The sequence below is a fragment of the Natator depressus genome, chromosome 1 (genome assembly GCF_965152275.1).
Source record: "Natator depressus isolate rNatDep1 chromosome 1, rNatDep2.hap1, whole genome shotgun sequence".
NCBI classification, from domain to species: domain Eukaryota; kingdom Metazoa; phylum Chordata; order Testudines; family Cheloniidae; genus Natator; species Natator depressus.
The window spans coordinates 466,017-483,357 of record NC_134234.1 but is presented as its reverse complement, the minus strand read 5'-3'; the positions used below and the strand labels follow the sequence as shown (position 1 = coordinate 483,357).

The 17,341-nt window shown below is 48.9% G+C and overlaps 1 protein-coding gene across 1 annotated transcript in view; it reads left to right on the top strand.

Annotated features, from left to right (window-relative positions):
- Positions 1-17,341, top strand: part of DNHD1 (dynein heavy chain domain 1) — a 149,657-nt gene that overhangs the window by 48,750 nt on the left and 83,566 nt on the right. Inside the window, exons 16-21 of the mRNA XM_074971233.1 lie at positions 8,056-8,160; positions 9,661-9,676; positions 12,083-12,394; positions 12,684-12,811; positions 13,242-13,440; positions 15,312-15,403. Coding sequence (XP_074827334.1) covers positions 8,056-8,160; positions 9,661-9,676; positions 12,083-12,394; positions 12,684-12,811; positions 13,242-13,440; positions 15,312-15,403 — 852 coding nt within the window. The remainder of the gene's footprint in view (positions 1-8,055; positions 8,161-9,660; positions 9,677-12,082; positions 12,395-12,683; positions 12,812-13,241; positions 13,441-15,311; positions 15,404-17,341) is intronic.

Here is a 17,341-nt window from a genome sequence, read left to right as displayed (position 1 = left end):
GCTTCACCCAATGGGTGGTTCACGTGCCACCCATGGTGTATTGGTTGATCACAGGATGACTATGAGCCATCAATGTGATGTGACCGTGAAAAAGGCTAATGCAGTCCTGGGGTGCATCAGGTGACATATTTCCGGTAGAGACTGGGAAGTGTTAGTACCATTATACATGGCAGTGGTGAGATCACGTCTGCAATACTGTATGCAGTTCTGGTCTCCCATGTTTAAGAAGGATGAATTCAAACTGGAACGAGGCAGAGAAGGGCAACTAGGATGATCTGAGGAATGGAAAACCCATCGTACGAGAGGAGACTCAAAGAGCTTGGCTTGTTTAGCCCAACCAAACGAAGGCTGAGGGGAGATACGATTGCTGTCTATATATACACATCAGAGGGATAAATACCAGGGAGGGAGAGGGGTTACTTAAGTTAAGCATCAATGTGGACCCCAGAACAAATACATATAAATTGACTATCAACAGGTTTAGGCTTGAAATTAGGCGAAGGTTTCTATCCATCAGAGGAGTGAAGTTCTGGAGCAGCCTCCCCAGGGTAGCAATGGGGACAGAAAACCTTAACTGGCTTTAAGATTGAGCTTGATAAGTTTACAGAGGGGATGTTATGACGGGACTGCCTACAATGGCATGTGGCCCATTGGTGACTGCTTGTAGCAAAAATCCCCAATGGCTGGAGACGGGACACTGGGGAGGGTGGTGTGGCTCTGACTTACTACAGAGAATTCTTTTCTAGGTGTCTCCTGGTGGGTCTTGTCCACATGCTTAGGATTTAGCTGATCACCATGTTTGGGTTCAGGAAGAAATTTTCCCCCATGCCTGATTGGCAGAGGCACTAGGGTTTTTTCACCCTCTTCTGCAGCATGGGGCTTGGGTCACTTGCCAGTTTAAACTAGTATAAATGGTGAATTCTCTGTAACTTGACATATTTAAACCATGATTTGAGGGGAGGGTAGATGTGATGCAGCAGGGAGGGGGAGTGTTGACCTGGGAATGTGGCAGGGGAGTTTCACTGGGAGACCTGAGAGCCTGTCACCTGAGCCGGGAGGGGGAGGGGGAGGGGGAGGGGGAGGCAACACCTCTGCCCAGGAATGTGAACAGAGGCTGCAGAAGGAAGCCTGTTGGAGGGGGTTTAGTTTCAGTTTGGTGCCTGGTGCTGGAACGCAGGGAACCTCAGGGCTGGGGTCTAAGCTCCCTGTTCCCCCAGAAGGACTTGACTGAGGGGTCCTGGTTGTACCCACAAGCTCTGTTTGAGACTGTGTTCCTGTGGTCCAATAAACCTTCTGTTTTACTGGCTGGCTGAGAGTCACAGTGAATCCCAGGAAGAGGGGTGCAGGGCCTGGACTCCCCCACGCTCCGTGACAGGTAACTCAGCCAGAGGTTAGGGGTCTGTTACAGCAGTGGGTGGTGAGGTTCTGTGGCCTGCAATGTGCAGGAGGTCAGACTAGATGACCACAATGGACCCTTCTGACATCAGTAATAGTATCTGAGTAAGAATATACATTACAATTTTAAATCTAATGAGTGTCCCTTAAGGGACTTGCCACAAGATGTCAGAACATGTTCGTATTAGAGCTGAGTGGGTCTAATATTTATTTAAATTACTTTCTTGATATACTTTTTTGATATCTCCTGCCAGAGATTCCTAAGTTATCTGTAAAAAAACACTTTAGTCTTCATAAAAAGAAAAGGAGGACTTGTGGCACCTTAGAGACTAACAAATTTATTAGAGCATAAGCTTTCGTGAGCTACAGCTGAAGTGAGCTGTAGCTCATGAAAGCATATGCTCTAATAAATTTGTTAGTCGCTAAGGTGCCACAAGTACTCCTTTTCTTTTTACGGATACAGACTAACACGGCTGCTACACTGAAACTTGAGTTTTCAGTTGCCCAAGTTGCCCCTGGAATCATGGTTAAAGTTGCCTCCCCGCCCAAATGTGAAGTGGTGCCATTGTGGGCAGGCAAGGAATTTGCACCCCCGTGCGCAGTCCCAGCCTCCCTCACAAATTTAGAAGTCAAACTACACCTATGCTGTGCCCTTTATTACCAAAACCAAAAAAAAGACACTGGGTGCCAGTGTCTGTGCACCCTAGGCATTCTTTGGCAAGTTTAATAAACTCAGCAGCCACCTCCAGGGGGGTCAGACCTTCCAGAGTTTTTCAGGCATCCTCAGGCACCTCTGTGTCGTGTGTTTACAGCAGCCACATTAACTTGGGCTGGGGCTGGATGGGATGTGGTCTTAGATTAAGAACATAAGAACAGCCATACTGAGTCAGACCAAAGGTCCATCTAGCCCAGTATCCTGTCTTCTAACAGTGGCCGCTGCCAGGTGCCCCAGAGGGAATGAACAGAACAGGTAGTCATCAAGTCATCCATCCCTGGTCACCCAGCTTCTGGCAAACAGAGGCTAGGGACACCATCCCTGTCCATCCTGGCTGATAGCTATTGATGGACCTATCTTCCATGAGCTTATCTAGTTCTTTTTTGAACCCAGTTATAGTCTTGGCCTTTACCACGTCCTCTGGCAAAGACTTCTACAGGTTGACTGTGCGTTGTGTGAAGAAATACTTCCTTTTGTTTGTTTTCAACCTGCTGCCTGTTATTTTCATTTGGAGACCCCTAGTTCTTGTGTTATGAGAAGCAGTAAAATAACACTTCCTTATTTACTTTCTCCACACCAGTCATGATTTTATAGACCTCTATCATATCCCCCCTTAGTCGTCTCTTTTCCAAACTAAAAGTCCTGATCTTACTAATCTCTCCTCATACAGAAGCCGTTCCATACCCCTCATCATTTTTGTTTTCCTTTTCTGCACCTTTTTCAGTTTCAATATATCTTTTTTGAGATGGGCGATCACATCTCCACGCAGTATTCAAGATGTGGGTGTACCATGAATTTATAAGGAGGCAATAGTTTCTGTCTTATTATCTATCCCTTTCCTAATGATTCCCAGCTCCTCCCTTTCTCATTATTTCCATAGGGCTTGTGGGGACCACCTTAGTTGCCATTCCATTTCCAGGTACCACAATAGCTATTATGCAGGTGCTGGCCTCCTAGTTGAGCATTTTGCATTCCCATACACATCTCTCCCCCAGCCACCCCGCCCAGGTCAGCCTTTTGAAGCCATCCCCCACCCACATCATGAGATTTTCTGTTCATTAAAACACAACTATGCTAGCAACAAGACAAACACCACAGACGAACACAAAACACAGATCCATGGTATTCTGGGTTATTTTCCCCGCTGACGCCAGCTTGCTTGCATCCGATGAAGTGAGCTGTAGCTCACGAAAGCTCATGCGCAAATAAATTGGTTAGTCTCTAAGGTGCCACAAGTCCTCCTTTTCTTTTTGCGAATACAGACTAACACGGCTGTTACTCTGAAACCTAAAAGAAACAATTTCCACCCCCCTGGTGGGGACAGATTATTGCTTAATAATAATAATACCACTTTCTTTTACAAATTCCCTTGCTAATTGCAGGAAAAACAGAAGAATTACCTCCAGGCTGTCCTTATTTTGTTCTATAGTCAGGCTAGTGAATTACCCCACTCACTGGTCATTTATGAAATTCATGAGGTGGTATACCTCAGTTTCCCCTCTTGTACAACAGACCAAGTTTGCAATAGTTTCTCTGCTGTACCAAGCTTTAAGTTTAGTCTAAAAAACAAAAGAAACAAAATAAAAAGAAAAAAAAGGGGTGGAAAGGCAGGGGGAGAGGTGGAAAGAAACCAATTAAGCCTGTCAGGTCAGTTTAAAGTATAGGCTACCAGCAGCAAATTAAGTAAACCGAGAAAAAGAAGAAAGAAAAGAAGAAAAGGACATAGTTAGCTCTGAGCCAAGAGTAGGTTCCCTGGGTTGAAACAGTTGGGAACCCTTATCCCCAGGTTCTCATTCTGGCTCTGGGAGAAGAGTGGGGGTTGTTACCTGCTCCTGCAAACCCTGCCATTTTGCACTTTGAAAATTTTTTTTTCTTCTCCTTCTTTCTCTCCACTCCCCCAGGACCAAGCCCCAGCTCCAGTCTCTAAAGGTAGTCAGTTAACTCTGCTTTTGACTTTAAACCCTGTTGTGCCAAATCATCTTTAACCACCCCTAACTAATTTACAACCCTTCAGCAGCCCTTGCTGAAGCAGCACCAAACTTGAAAGATTCCTGGCAGCTTCCCATAATGCTGCCCTCACTTCAAACCTCTCACAAGGGGACTGAAGTGCCTCCTTTCCCTGTTATTCCTACCTACATGCCTCCAGCTTTCACCCAGACCACACCACACGATCCATTGTCTACAGCCAAGCTCTGCGATACAACCGCATTTGCTCCAACCTCTCAGACAGAGATAAACACTTACAAGATCTCTATCAAGCATTCTTACAACTACAATACCCACCTGCGGAAGTGAAGAAACAGATTGATAGAGCCAGAAGAGTTCTCAGAAGTCACCTACTACAGGACAGGCCCAACAAAGAAAATAACAGAACGCCACTAGCCGTCACCTTCAGCCCCCAACTAAAACCCCTCCAACGCATTATTAAGGATCTACAACCTATCCTGAAGGATGACCCAGCACTCTCACAAATCTTGGGAGACAGGCCACTCCTTGCCTACAGACAGCCCCCCAACCTGAAGCAAATACTCACCAGCAACCACATACCACACAACAGAACCACTAACCCAGGAACCTATCCTTGCAACAAAGCCCGTTGCCAACTGTGCCCACATATCTATTCAGGGAACACCATCACAGGGCCTAATAACATCAGCCACACTATCAGAGGCTCGTTCACCTGCACATCCACCAATGTGATATATGCCATCATGTGCCAGCAGTGCCCCTCTGCCATGTACATTGGACAGTCTCTACGTAAAAGAATAAATGGACACAAATCAGATGTCAAGAATTATAACATTCATAAACCAGTTGGAGAACACTTCAATCTCTCTGGTCACGTGATTACAGACATGAAAGTTGCGATATTACAACAGAAAAACTTCAAAACCAAACTCCAGCGAGAGACTGTTGAATTGGAATTCATTTGCAAATTGGATACAATTAACTTAGGCTTGAATAGAGACTGGGAGTGGCTAAGTCATTATGCAAGGTAACCTATTTCACCTTGTATTTTCCTACTCCCCCACCCCCCCAGACGTTCTTGTTAAACCCTGGATTTGTGCTGGAAATGGCCCACGTTGATTATCATACACATTGTAAGGAGAGTGATCACTTTAGATAAGCTATTACCAACAAGAGAGTGGGTTTGTGTGTGTGGGAAAAAAAAAGAAAAGAAAAGGGGGGTGGGGAGAAAACCTGGATTTGTGCTGGAAATGGCCCACCTTGATTATCATACACATTGTAAGGAGAGTGATCACTTTAGATAAGCTATTACCAGCAGGAGAGTGCGGAGGGGGGAGAGAAAACCTTTTGTAGTGGTAAACACCCATTTTTTCATGGTTTGTGTGTATAAAAGATCTTCTACACTTTCCAAAGTATGCATCCGATGAAGTGAGCTGTAGCTCACGAAAGCTTATGCTCAAATAAATTGGTTAGTCTCTAAGGTGCCACAAGTATTCCTCTCCTTTCCCTGGAGGGCATTCAGTCCCCATGGGCAGGGACCTTCTTCCACTACCCATATACCAAAGGACAGTGGGCTCCTCAGCGCCCCACATCCCTCTGGGTCCCCTAACACTTCCTCCATTTCCTTTTTAATCTCATCCCAGGTTGACCCCTGCACCTGGTATGGGCCCTGGTTCTTCCTTATCCATTTATCCAAAAACTCCTTTATCCTGGCTTGCCAGAACCCGCAGCTACCATCAAGAGAGTTCGCGATACCCTCTCCAACCAGCTGCGTGGACTGTTGGGGAGGGGGACTTACAGGCTGCCACTCACCTATCTGATGTGATGCATTCAAGTCACGGCACCAAGATGTTAGGGGGCTTATTCCTTCACCCACTTACTTCCCTGGTCCTTCTTGCATGAACAGAGAGCAACAATACCCGAAGTCCAAAGGTGCAAACAATTCGATGTTTATTGGGGTGAATAAAGCAAGCATGATTCCAGTTTCCTTCCTTAGTGTCCCCCTTCCCAGCTCTGACACCACAGAGGCTTACCTGTGTCCCTGTTCCCATTTCCCCCTTTAGGAAAAATTGGAAAGAGTCCAGCGGAGGGCAACAAAAATGATTAGGGGGCTGGAGCACATGATTTATGAGGAGAGGCTGAGGGAACTGGGATTATTTAATCTGCAGAAGAGAAGAATGCGGGGGGATTTGATAGCTGCTTTCAACTACCTGAAAGGGGGTTCCAAAGAGGATGGATCTTTACTGTTCTCAGTGGTAGCAGATGACAGAACAAGGAGTAATGGTCTCAAGTTGCAGTGGGGAAGATTTAGGTTGGATATTAGGAAAAACTTTTTTCCTGGGAGGGTGGTGAACCACTGGACTGGGTTCCCTAGCGAGGTGGTCGAATCTCCATCCTTAGAGGTTTTTAAGGCCTGGCTTGACAAAGCCCTGGCTGGGGTGATTTAATTGGGGACTGGTCCTGCTTTGAGCAGGGGGTTGGACTAGATGACCTCCTGAGGTCCCTTCCAACCCTGATATTCTATGATTCTATTACTTGCTCCTTTCACCCGCAAACCAAACAGCCTGCTGATGCACTCGTGGCTTCCTGCTTCTGAGAGGTTGAAATAATTTGATGTTTGAAATCCTTCCATCCATTCCTCCTAATTTCCCTTTTACTCCTTTCCTGCTTTAATTTATGCTCATTGGCTGGGGTCAGAGTTCCAAATTTGACAGGGTTTCTGTTTGGCTCAGACAGCCTCTTGCACTGTCATCAGCCTTTGCCTTCCTGATCTCTGTTTTGTTCAGATCATGGCTTTTGGGACTCCATCACTATTCCCTTAAGTAGCTTCCATGCGACTGTAAGGGTTTTACTTCCTTTACTTTTACCTGGAGACTCTTTTTGACTAGCCCCTCCTCATTTCTAAAGGTTAGTGTCTCCGTAGCTGGGTGTATGGTAGCAGTGCTTTCCCAGCACAGGAATCCTGGTACACTACAGAGCCGGCACCAGTGAAGGAAGCAGGTGCCTGGGCGGCCAATAGAAAGGGGCGGCACTCTGTCCGTGATTGGGGCGGCATGTCCGCGTATTCGGCGGCAATTTGGCAGCGGGCCCTTCACTCCCTCTCTCCCTCTTCGGCATCAGGTCCTGCTTCTTTTTTCTTTTTTCTTTGCTGCTTGGGGTGGCAAAAAAGCTGGAGCCGGCCCTGGTACATTACCCCAGCAAAGCGCTGCGAGGCGGGTACTGTTAGTGCGGCAGAGCGTTGCTGATGCTGCCAGTGTGGCTGTCCTTGCAGACAGTGCAGCACGTTCACTCAGCACACCTCCCCGTTATGCATGAGACAGGCCACAGCCTCGCTCTGGTGGCGAAGGCGCTCAGCCTGGTGGATTGTCGACGAAGAACGGTCGTAGTGCCCCACAGGGAGCTACAGGTGCAGTAGCCCACGTGTGCCCACGACAATGGTGCCTGCTCAGTCAGCACACCGGAGGGTGTCCCCTTGGCAATGCCCCTCCTAGGATTCTTCTTTGAAACATTGATGCAAACATGTTTCATCTCACACACCAGACGCTGTTAGTTACCACCCGTCTCCTTGTACCCGCTAGTTCCAACAGAACCTCCTTATCCATGATCCTGGCATCCACTCCTTTCCGTACAATGGGTCGGTGTGTTCCCGCGCCGTCTCTCAGGAGTGTGTTCATGTAGTTACTTGAGAGATCTGTGTGTTTTTGCACCATCCTCTCTAGTCAGGCATGTGCTTACTAACCAACACCTGGTGCGTTGTTATTCTGCCAAGTCCAGGCTGACTCTGGCTACGCTGCTTGTTCTGCCTAAGACTCCAGCATGGACTACAGGTATAGCTACACCCCCAAAGCTGCACTGTGTAGCACTACAGCAAAACCAGCCCCGGCTTTGCTGGCTCGGTTGCAACTTGACTAGGGGCTTCTGCATCTGCACCGCTCCGCGAGTCAGAGATCACACCTTCCTGCACCTCTCACCCACAGAGCCCTGCTGAGAGAAGTCTGGAGTATAGACATGTATTGTGTCACTTTGGGGTTCTGGGATTCAAGCCAGGCTGCAAGCCAGGACCTGTCCAAGACTCTGCCACAGTCTAGCTAGTGCCAGCAGGTGAGCCTGGGAGCCTGGGAAGGGGAAAGGGAACTCAGGTACGTGTGTGCATGCATTTTTCCTTAGAATGCTTAACGATGGTGCCCAGTCCATTGCCAAGCTGACAGAACCCTGCAACTCGTGTGAGAGGAGGGAGCAGAGTTGGCATTAAGCTAGGTTGGGTTAGGCAGTGGGAGTGGGGCCATGTGTGTAAGGATGTCCCTTTTATCCTCCTGAGAGATCTTGATGAAGCATTCATGTAGATACAGTACAGACCCGTTTACGCGCGAATGTAGGGAGTCAAGCCGTCACGACTGCATGTTAACGGACCGCAGGTTAAGAGGGCCATGCTGAAAAAAGTGTCTATGATTCACTTAGGAAAAAAAAGCCGTTATTTTCTGCTCTTTCTGGCTCGCACTTTTTTTCTTTCTTATGAAGTCTGTCATTCGCTGGAGATAAATGATTTCGATATTTTCCACATTTTGCTCCTCCATAAATCTTACAACAGTTTCTACAGCTGTAAGGGCTTCTGTGGGCGAAATTTTGACCTTTTCAACGACATCCTCGTCGTCATTGTCATTTAGGCCTGCATTATTAGAATTCTCACCATCACTTTCACGGTCCGACATAGCTTCACAGCCCGTTAATATTTCTTCCTCCAACAGAAATTCTGAAGTCGGGCAATCTTCATCCATCTTCAGCCACTCGGTAATGATTTCCAGTGCCGTATCCAAACTAAAAAAAATTTATCATTTGAAAGAGAAGTTTACCTTTTATCCTCTTTTGTCTGCGTACATGTTTGTAGGACGTCTTCTTCTGAAAATCCTTCAAAGTCTGGCTCTGAATCAGTGCCACTGCTGGAGTTTTCTGAGTCTGAGCCGTTTTTGACAGAAAAGGCATCACCGAGAGCCTTCATCCAGCAGTTTTCAATGGACTTTTGTTTTACTCCGTCCCAAGCTTTTTTAACTAAATAAATAATTTCCTTCATGTTTAACTGTTTCAGGAATTCGGAAATGCCTGAAGACGTGCATGACACGATTGCCGAAATCAGCTCCCATCGATAATTGTTTTTAAAATTCTGAATAATGCCCTGGTCTAAAGGTTGAATTTTTGATGTTGTGTTGAATGGTAGGTATAGCACTTGAATTTTTCTATCGCTCAATACCAGTGATTCGGCTGGAGGATGGGCTGGACAGTTGTCAAGTAGCAAAAGTGCTTTGGCTTTGAGTTTCTTTGACCGCAGATGCTTACGAACAGCTGGAACAAAGCTGTTGTGGAACCAGTCATCGAAAATGAGTCTCATCATCCAAGAATTTTTGCTGTTAGCATATATTACTGGCAGTTTGGCTCTATTGAGGTGATTAAAGCAGCAAGGGTTATGAAAGCGGCCAACGAGAAGAGGGACAAGCTTATGGCTGCCCGTCTTATTACTACAAAAAAGAAGAGTCACATGATCTTTTATCTTTTTAAATCCAGCTGTTTTCTGTGTCTCGTAATTAAAGGCTAAAGTCTTATCAGGTAGCAGTTTTGCAAATAAAGCTGTTTTATCACAATTATAAAGTTGTTCTTCGTGGTAGTCTTCATTTTGTAAAATAGATTTTATCTCGGCGGGAAACGCGTTCACAGCCGATTCATCAGCTGATCGGCTTTCTCCAGAAATCGATACCTGCACTATGCCATGATGCTTTTTAAAACAACTTATAAACCCCTTGCTGGCTTGGAATGATTCATCCCCCGTTAAATTTCCAAATTTTGTCGCTTGGGCTTGAGCATTGGCCCACTGAGTGGCATTCCTTTCAGCCTTTCCTGAGCAAACCCCGTGCGCACGGCTGTGTCTACTGTGGGTTTTGCTGAACAGTGCACACGTTTTCGCCTAAGCCCCGCAGCAGAATCGATATTTTGTACAAAGCCGTTCAGTTTAGATTCATTTTTTAGCCATCCTCGGAGAGTAGATTCGGCAATCCCAATAGCTTTTGGGACCTTGGCCTGGGTTTCTCCGCTATTTACTCGATCTATTGCAGCTAGCTTCTTTTCTACAGTGTAGGAACGCTGACGCTTGCCCTGGAGCGACCTGGATCTCTGGGTAAAGGGGGCTCATTTCCACCACAAGATTTAATACAGCCAGATACCAGGCCCTCCCTCAGCTAGGAACAAAGAATGTAGCTCACAGTTAATGGCCGGGGAAGCAAGAACTCTGAAAAAGCCTGTGGGCTCGTGGTGGAGCCCACTGGAGCATGAGCTGCCGGGCCATTATATTAGGCCTATGGTTAACATTTTCTAATGTAGTATATATATTACTATATAACTACTACATATTATATATCTCTCTAGCGTGACAATGACTAAGCGTGTGTGATAAGTCTTTACCAATATCTGTAAAGACGTACAACACGTTTCCACTCCGCGCTTCCTGTCAATTTCTATGTCAGTGAGTTAGTGAGCAAATCTGTAGCACTACATAGCAAGTTCCTGTACCGTGTGTTAACGAGTCTCGCGTCTTAAATAGGGAGCACTGGGAGGCCTGGCCCTACCGCGCTTTAAGCAGATTCTCACGTAAATGGGTCTGTACTGTACTCTGCAATCCCCTCCTAAAAACATCTAGGGATGGCAGCCTTATTTCTTCCTTCACGCTAGGGCACTTTCCCAGCTGGCACCATTGCAGCAAACCAGGCTAGTGGGCTCCATGCTTCTGTCAGAGACGGCAGAAACTGAAACATGCCGCGCTGGTTTCAGATTTAAAAAAAACCTGCAAAAATGCTGGGATATGGATGGCATTATGGGATGGAGAAAATTGACTGCTAGGAACTTGAACCCGAGCTCCCAGAGATCCCTGAGTGAGTAGATATGCCCAACGGCCTGTGATGGGACGTTAGATGGGGTGGGATCTGAGTTACTACAGAGAATTCTTTGCTGGGTGTCTGGCTGGTGAGTCTTGCCCACATGCTCAGGGTTTAGCTGATCGCCATATTTGGGGTCGGGAAGGAATTTTCCCCCAGGGCAGATTGGCAGAGGTCCTGGGGGTTTTTCGCCTTCCTCTGCAGCATGGGGCATGGGTCACTTGCTGGAGGGTTCTCTGCACCTTTAAGTCTATAAACCATGATTTGAGGACTTCAGTAGCTCAGACATAAGTTAGGGGTTTGTTACAGGAGTTGGTGGGTGAGATTCCATGGCCTGCGTTGTGTAGGAGGTCAGACTAGACGATCATAATGGTCCCTTCTGACCTTAAAGTCTATGATTCTATGATTTCCATCCCACAACACATTGTGAAAATTTCCCGAAAGGCATCGTGCCGGACTGCAGCCCATGGCACACTGAGATACCTACCCATGGTACACACACTTTGCATCACCACAAGCACTCCTGGTGAGTACACACAGTGCTAACACAAGTAGCTAAGTATGCACATGCCCAAACAATATACTGACTTCGGCAGCTGTATGCTGACATGACTTTGTTGACCAGTGTGTAGCGTAGACATGGCCTTAGTGTGCCCACCTCGAAGTGTTGTGGAAATTCTTCCAGGGTGTCTCCATGCTGTGGCCTATAGGGGGCAGAAGGAAGGCTGGGGCCTCCCTTTCCTCGGAGCTGGAGGGAGGCTGGGGATCAGCCGCTCAGTATGACAGTTCAGCTGCACCCTTGACACCTCTCAACCTCTCTGAGCGGAGCCCCTCCAGTTGTCAGTCCTGAGCCTTCCCCTTTCTGGGCTGGAGTCCTGCGATTCTTTCACTCCTTAGACACCGTTCGCAGGGGGACAGCCCCCTTTACCAACTGTGATTGCTCAGCAGGCCACGCTGGATTCTGCTCCCTTTGGGAGCGGTGTCCAGCGGGAGCTAAAACAGCCTTTCCAAAACACAGGATCTTTTTAATCTTCATAGTCGAAATCAAAGCCTAGCCAGAGCACAGGGTAGTGTCTGCATGTGTCAGTTGTCTCCCTGATCGGGGTCTGCCTCTGTCCCCAGCTCCTGGACACCTGGGAGGCCTTCGTGTACCAGCAGCAGGAGGCCTCGGACTTCATTGTCTCACGGCGCCTCAGCATCATTGCTGAGCTTGTTGACTCACTGCAGAGAGCCAGACAGGAGCTGCAGGAGTTGCTGACCATGGCCACCACAGGGCAGTTCCTGGACCCCTCCCAGAGCCCGCGTGCCATGGAGCAAGAGCTGCAAGAGCTGCACTGCCGCTTCCAGGCCATGGCCACCCGTGTGGCTGAGCTGTGCCGCTCCCAGAGGATCCTTACAGGCATGAGAGCAATGGGGCCCTGTCCTGCATCTGCTGGGGAGACAGAACCCCAGGACTCCCTACTTGTCCCTGTTACTTCCCAGAGCACACACCCTCACATCACCAGGGAAATGCCTCTGTGATTCCCCTCACCTCCAAGCCCCTGCCCACCTCCCTGGGTCCCAGGGGCTCTGCACCCAGCCTGCATGAGAACAGCAGTGGGAGTGCTGCATCGCCTCTGTGCTGCTGCCTGGCTAGGGGTGTGGGCGAGAGTCCTCCCGAGTGAATGTCATGTCCTTGCTCTTCCCAGGGGAGCAGACAGACATCTCCTTCGTGGCCAGGAGCCGGGGGCTCATTGAGGCCCATAAGCATGTCTGGAAGCTGCTCCGCACCATCTCCGAGCAGATCACTGAATGGAGGTGCCTCGCCTTCAGCAAGGTAACGACCGGCACCTGCCTTACAGCTATCCCAGCCCCGGTTCCCTCACTCCCGACCCGCAGCCCCCTGCTAGCTCAGCCCTGGGCTCCCCCTAGCTTTGCCAGTGCCCCCCCAATCTTGAGCTGCAACTCCCCAATATCTCAGCCCTGAGCTCCCCTCGAGCTCTGCTGGTGCCCTTCACTCTTGGCCCACAGCTATTCCAGCCCTTAGCTCTGCCCACCCCAGCTCTGCTGGTGCCCCCAAACCTGACTTACAATCTCCCTTGTTATCCCAAATTTGGCCTCCTCCCACACATTCACAGCTCTGCTGATTCCCACCTGCAGCCACCCTGCTATTCCATAGGGCTCTCCTGAGTGTGGATGGGTTTGCCTGAGGGAGGCACCCTCCCTCCAGGCTATCTGAACACCCGCTGGTCTTTCTGTCCTACCAGTTCAACGCCCCACTGGTCACGGAGAAGATGGCTGAGTGGCAGAGGGAAGTATCCCACATGGAAGAGTCCCTGCCTGCCGATCATCCCATCCTGCAGGCCTGTGTGCACATGATCACTAGTTTCCAGCAGTTTCTGCCCCTGCTTCAGAAGCTGGCCAGCTCGCTCATGAAGAATAGCTGCTGGAGGGAGTTCTTCATGGGTGAGCCCTGCAGAGAGCGATGGGAGGGAAAATCCATAGCAGAGTAGGGACAATTCTGCAGACTCATTATCCCTGGAGCCCTGCATTCAGCTCCGGCAACTTCAGGCCCAGAAAGGCCTTGACAAAGTGGAGGGAGCTCCAGGCAGCCCCGGCAGGGGCTGAAGAGGCAGAGCTCTGGGAGAAACGGAAGGAGCCGTATCTGCCCTGCTTAGCTGAGTGCTGGCTCTGAGAGGAGCGAGGGACGATCAGTCTGGGGAGAGCTCCTGGGGTTTATGGTACAGTAGCCTGGACACGTGGGAAGTTGGTTCAAGCATGGCCCAGCAAGTGAAAGGGTGTGTCATGCTGGAGCTGCATCAGTGCCCAGAACATGGCTTTATGCACCAGAGCTTGACAGGCAAAGGCAACCCAATGGCAGGTCTGGGTGGCACAGGGAGCTGGGCTTATGTAAAAGACTGTGGGCTCTTTGCCTCAGTTCCGCACGACATTCTGATTAAACGTTGGCACTATACCAAATCAGCGTGGCCCATGAAATGGGTTAAAAGCTGGCTACCTCAGAGAGCCCAGAAGGTAATCAGGAATGGGGATGCATTGTCTCATGCCGATGAGAGGGATGGTCCAGTGGTCAGGGCACCAGCCTAGGACTTGGGAGACTTGGGATCAGTTCCCTACTCTGCCATGGATTTTTGTGTGACCTTCGACAGGTCACTTAGCTTCTCTGAGCCTTGGTTCCATCTGTACACTGGGGATAGCCCTGCCCTGCCTCCCAGGGTGCCGTGAGGTAAAGTGCTTTGAGAGGACTGATGAAAAGTGCTGTGTCAGAGCTAGGGGCATTGATATGTCGGTGGGGGGGGTTCTAGTGGGTCCTGCAGGGAGCAGTTCTCAGTCCAAGGCTAGTCCACAGCCTCACAATGAGCTGGTAGAAAACCTAAAATCATTGCTGGCAAAGTTTGCAGCTGACACAAAAAGTGGTGAGTAGTAAACAGTGCTAGTGATTGGCCAGTTCCCCGGAGTGACCTGGATCTCTGGGTAAAAGGGGCTCATTTCCACCGCAGGATTTAATACAGCTAGATACCAGGCCCTCCCTTGGCTAGGAACAAAGAATGTAGCTCACAGTTAATGGCCAGGGACCACTGTGCCCTGGGAAGCAAGAAATCTGAAAAAGCCTGAGCTGCCAGGCCATAGCATGAGCTGCCAGGCCATCCATTAGCTGCGAGGGCACCTGCACCCAGGCGGGCTAAACGGGAATGTCGAGAAGCAGGGAGGTGGTGTTACCGGACATGGCTTTAGTGGGACCAGCACTGGGTGTCGTGTCCCATTCTGGTGTCCACACTGCAGAAAGGATGTTGGCAAATTGGAAAGGGGTCAGAGAAGAGTGACAGCGATTCAAGGTCTGGAAAACCTGCCTTCTAGTGAGAGACTCCAGGAGCTCAGTCTGGCTAGGTGAAGGGGTCCTGGTCGACAAATACCTACATGAGGAGAGGTTTCTGTGAGCCGCTTGTTCTGCGATCTCCCAGGCAAAGGCAGAGTTAGACAACTTCAGCCTGGAAATCAGGTGCAGATGTGTAAATCGTGTGTGGAATGAGTCCGGAGCAACTCCCCCAGGGATGGGGTAGTTTCCCCATCATTGGGATTTAGAGAGGCTCTTTCTAAAAGCCTGGCTTTGGCTCAACTGTTAGGTACCCGCTGGACACAAGCGTCACTCTCTGTACAGGAGCTCATGGTCCCTTCAGGCCTTGAAACCTATGAACATGTCTGGGGCTTGGGGCCTGCAGCTTTGCCTATGCCTGCTGGAGCCCAGGACTCCCTGCAGCCTCTGCGAGAGGGTCTGGGCACTGGGGTGCTGACAGTAACCCCCTTGTGTTCTCTTGCAGCAATGGGAGTGAAGTGCCCTGGCAACCTGCAGTTCACGCTGGGCCAGCTGCTGTCCTACCCATTACTGGAGCACAGCGACACTATCCTCAAGGTGAGAGAGTCCCACTGCTGCCCTGTGGGATGGGGGCTCGGCTGTGGCCAAATGGCTATGGAGCGGGGAAGATGCTGGCACCCATCACTGCGGGACCTGGATCCATGGGCAGGCTCACCCTGCCATGTGACTCTCGGTGTTGGGTGGTCAGGATCAGTGATAGCATGGGTTCAACATGGGTAGTTTGGACTCCATATGGGTGGCCTTCCCCTCTGGTCCCACTGGGGGCACTGAGCTGGGCACCCCAGCCCAGATGCTGAGTGGCTGGAAGCGTGGAGTTGAGGGGATGGGTTTCCCCTGTATAGTCCTGATCTGGGGAAGGACCTCCTGTGACCATGGTGTCCACAGATGGCTGAGAGGCTCTGAAACTTCAGGGAGTTCTGTTCTCAGGCAGCGGGGCGGGTCTGGAGGGGAAGTGAAGGCAGCTGTAAAAATTATATATACAAAAACAAATGGAAGAAAGGGGAAGTTGCTAGTAATGAATATAAATCTGAAGCTAGGAATTGTAGAAAATCGAAAGCCAAGGGGAATAAGGAGAAATCTATGGCCAGCAGATGAGTTTTAAAGTATATTAGGAACAAAAAAAAATCCTAATAATGGTATTTGTCCATTACTAAATGGAAATGGTAGAATTATCAAAAATAATAGGCAGATGTGTTAAATAAATGTTCTGTATTTGAAAAAAACCCAGGTGATGTCATCATGCCCTATCATGATGTTAACACTCTTTTCATTTCACTAATATCTCAGGAGGATTTTAAACGAACTACAGTGACTCCAGAGTGTGGGTACCAGCCTCAGGGCTACTGTTAGGAACCAGGGCACAAACAACTGGTTATCAAGTGTGAATTCCTCAGGCACTATAACAGCCGGGACACGGAGTCACAGACGGTCCCCTTGGGTACGCCACTCTGTCTTGCCACCCCAATACCTTTATGATAGATGGTCCCTTACACCAAAGGTCACAGCAATATTCAGGTTGCTCCTAGTCCCAAAGGACCAGTCACTTACCCAAGGTCAGTTGCACTTTAGATCTCTCACCAAAGACAATGCTTGTAGCCAATCCTATAATAAACTAGCTAAAAGTAATACTAAATAGGAAAAGGAAACGAGAGTTATTTACAAGGTTAAAGCAGGTAAACATACATATGCAAATGAGTGACAATCTTAAGTTTCAAAAAATAATAGAAGCTTCTGTAAGCAAGTTCTATATCTCCTTTAGAATCATAGAATCATGGAATATCAGGGTTGGAAGGGACCTCAGGAGGTCATCTAGTCCAACCCCCTGCTCAAAGCAGGACCAATCCCCAATTAAATCATCCCAGCCAGGGCTTTGTCAAGCCTGACCTTAAAAACTTCTAAGGAAGGGGATTCCACCACCTCCCTAGGTAACGCACTCCAGTGTTTCACCACCCTCATAGTGAAAAACTTTTTCCTAATATCCAACCTAAATCTCCCCCACTGCAACTCGAGACCATTACTCCTTGTTCTGTCATCTGCTACCACTGAGAACCGTCTAGAGCCATCCTCTTTGGAACCCCCTTTCAGGTAGTTGAAAGCAGCTATCAAATCCCCGCTCATTCTTCTCTTCTGAAGACTAACCATCCCCAGTTCCCTCAGCCTCTCCTCATAAGTCATGTGTTCCAGTCCCCTAATCATTTTTCTTGCCCTCAGCTGGACTCTTTCCAATTTTTCCACATCCTTCTTGTAGTGTGGGGCCCAAAACTGGACACACTACTCCAGATGAGGCCTCACCAGTGTCGAATAGAGGGGAACGATCACGTCCCTCGATCTGCTGGCAATGCCCCTACTTATACATCCCAAAATGCCATTGGCCTTCTTGGCAACAAGGGCACACTGTTGACTCATATCCAACTTCTCGTCCACTGTCACCCCTAGGTCCTTTTCTGCAGAACTGCTGCCGAGCCATTCGGTCCC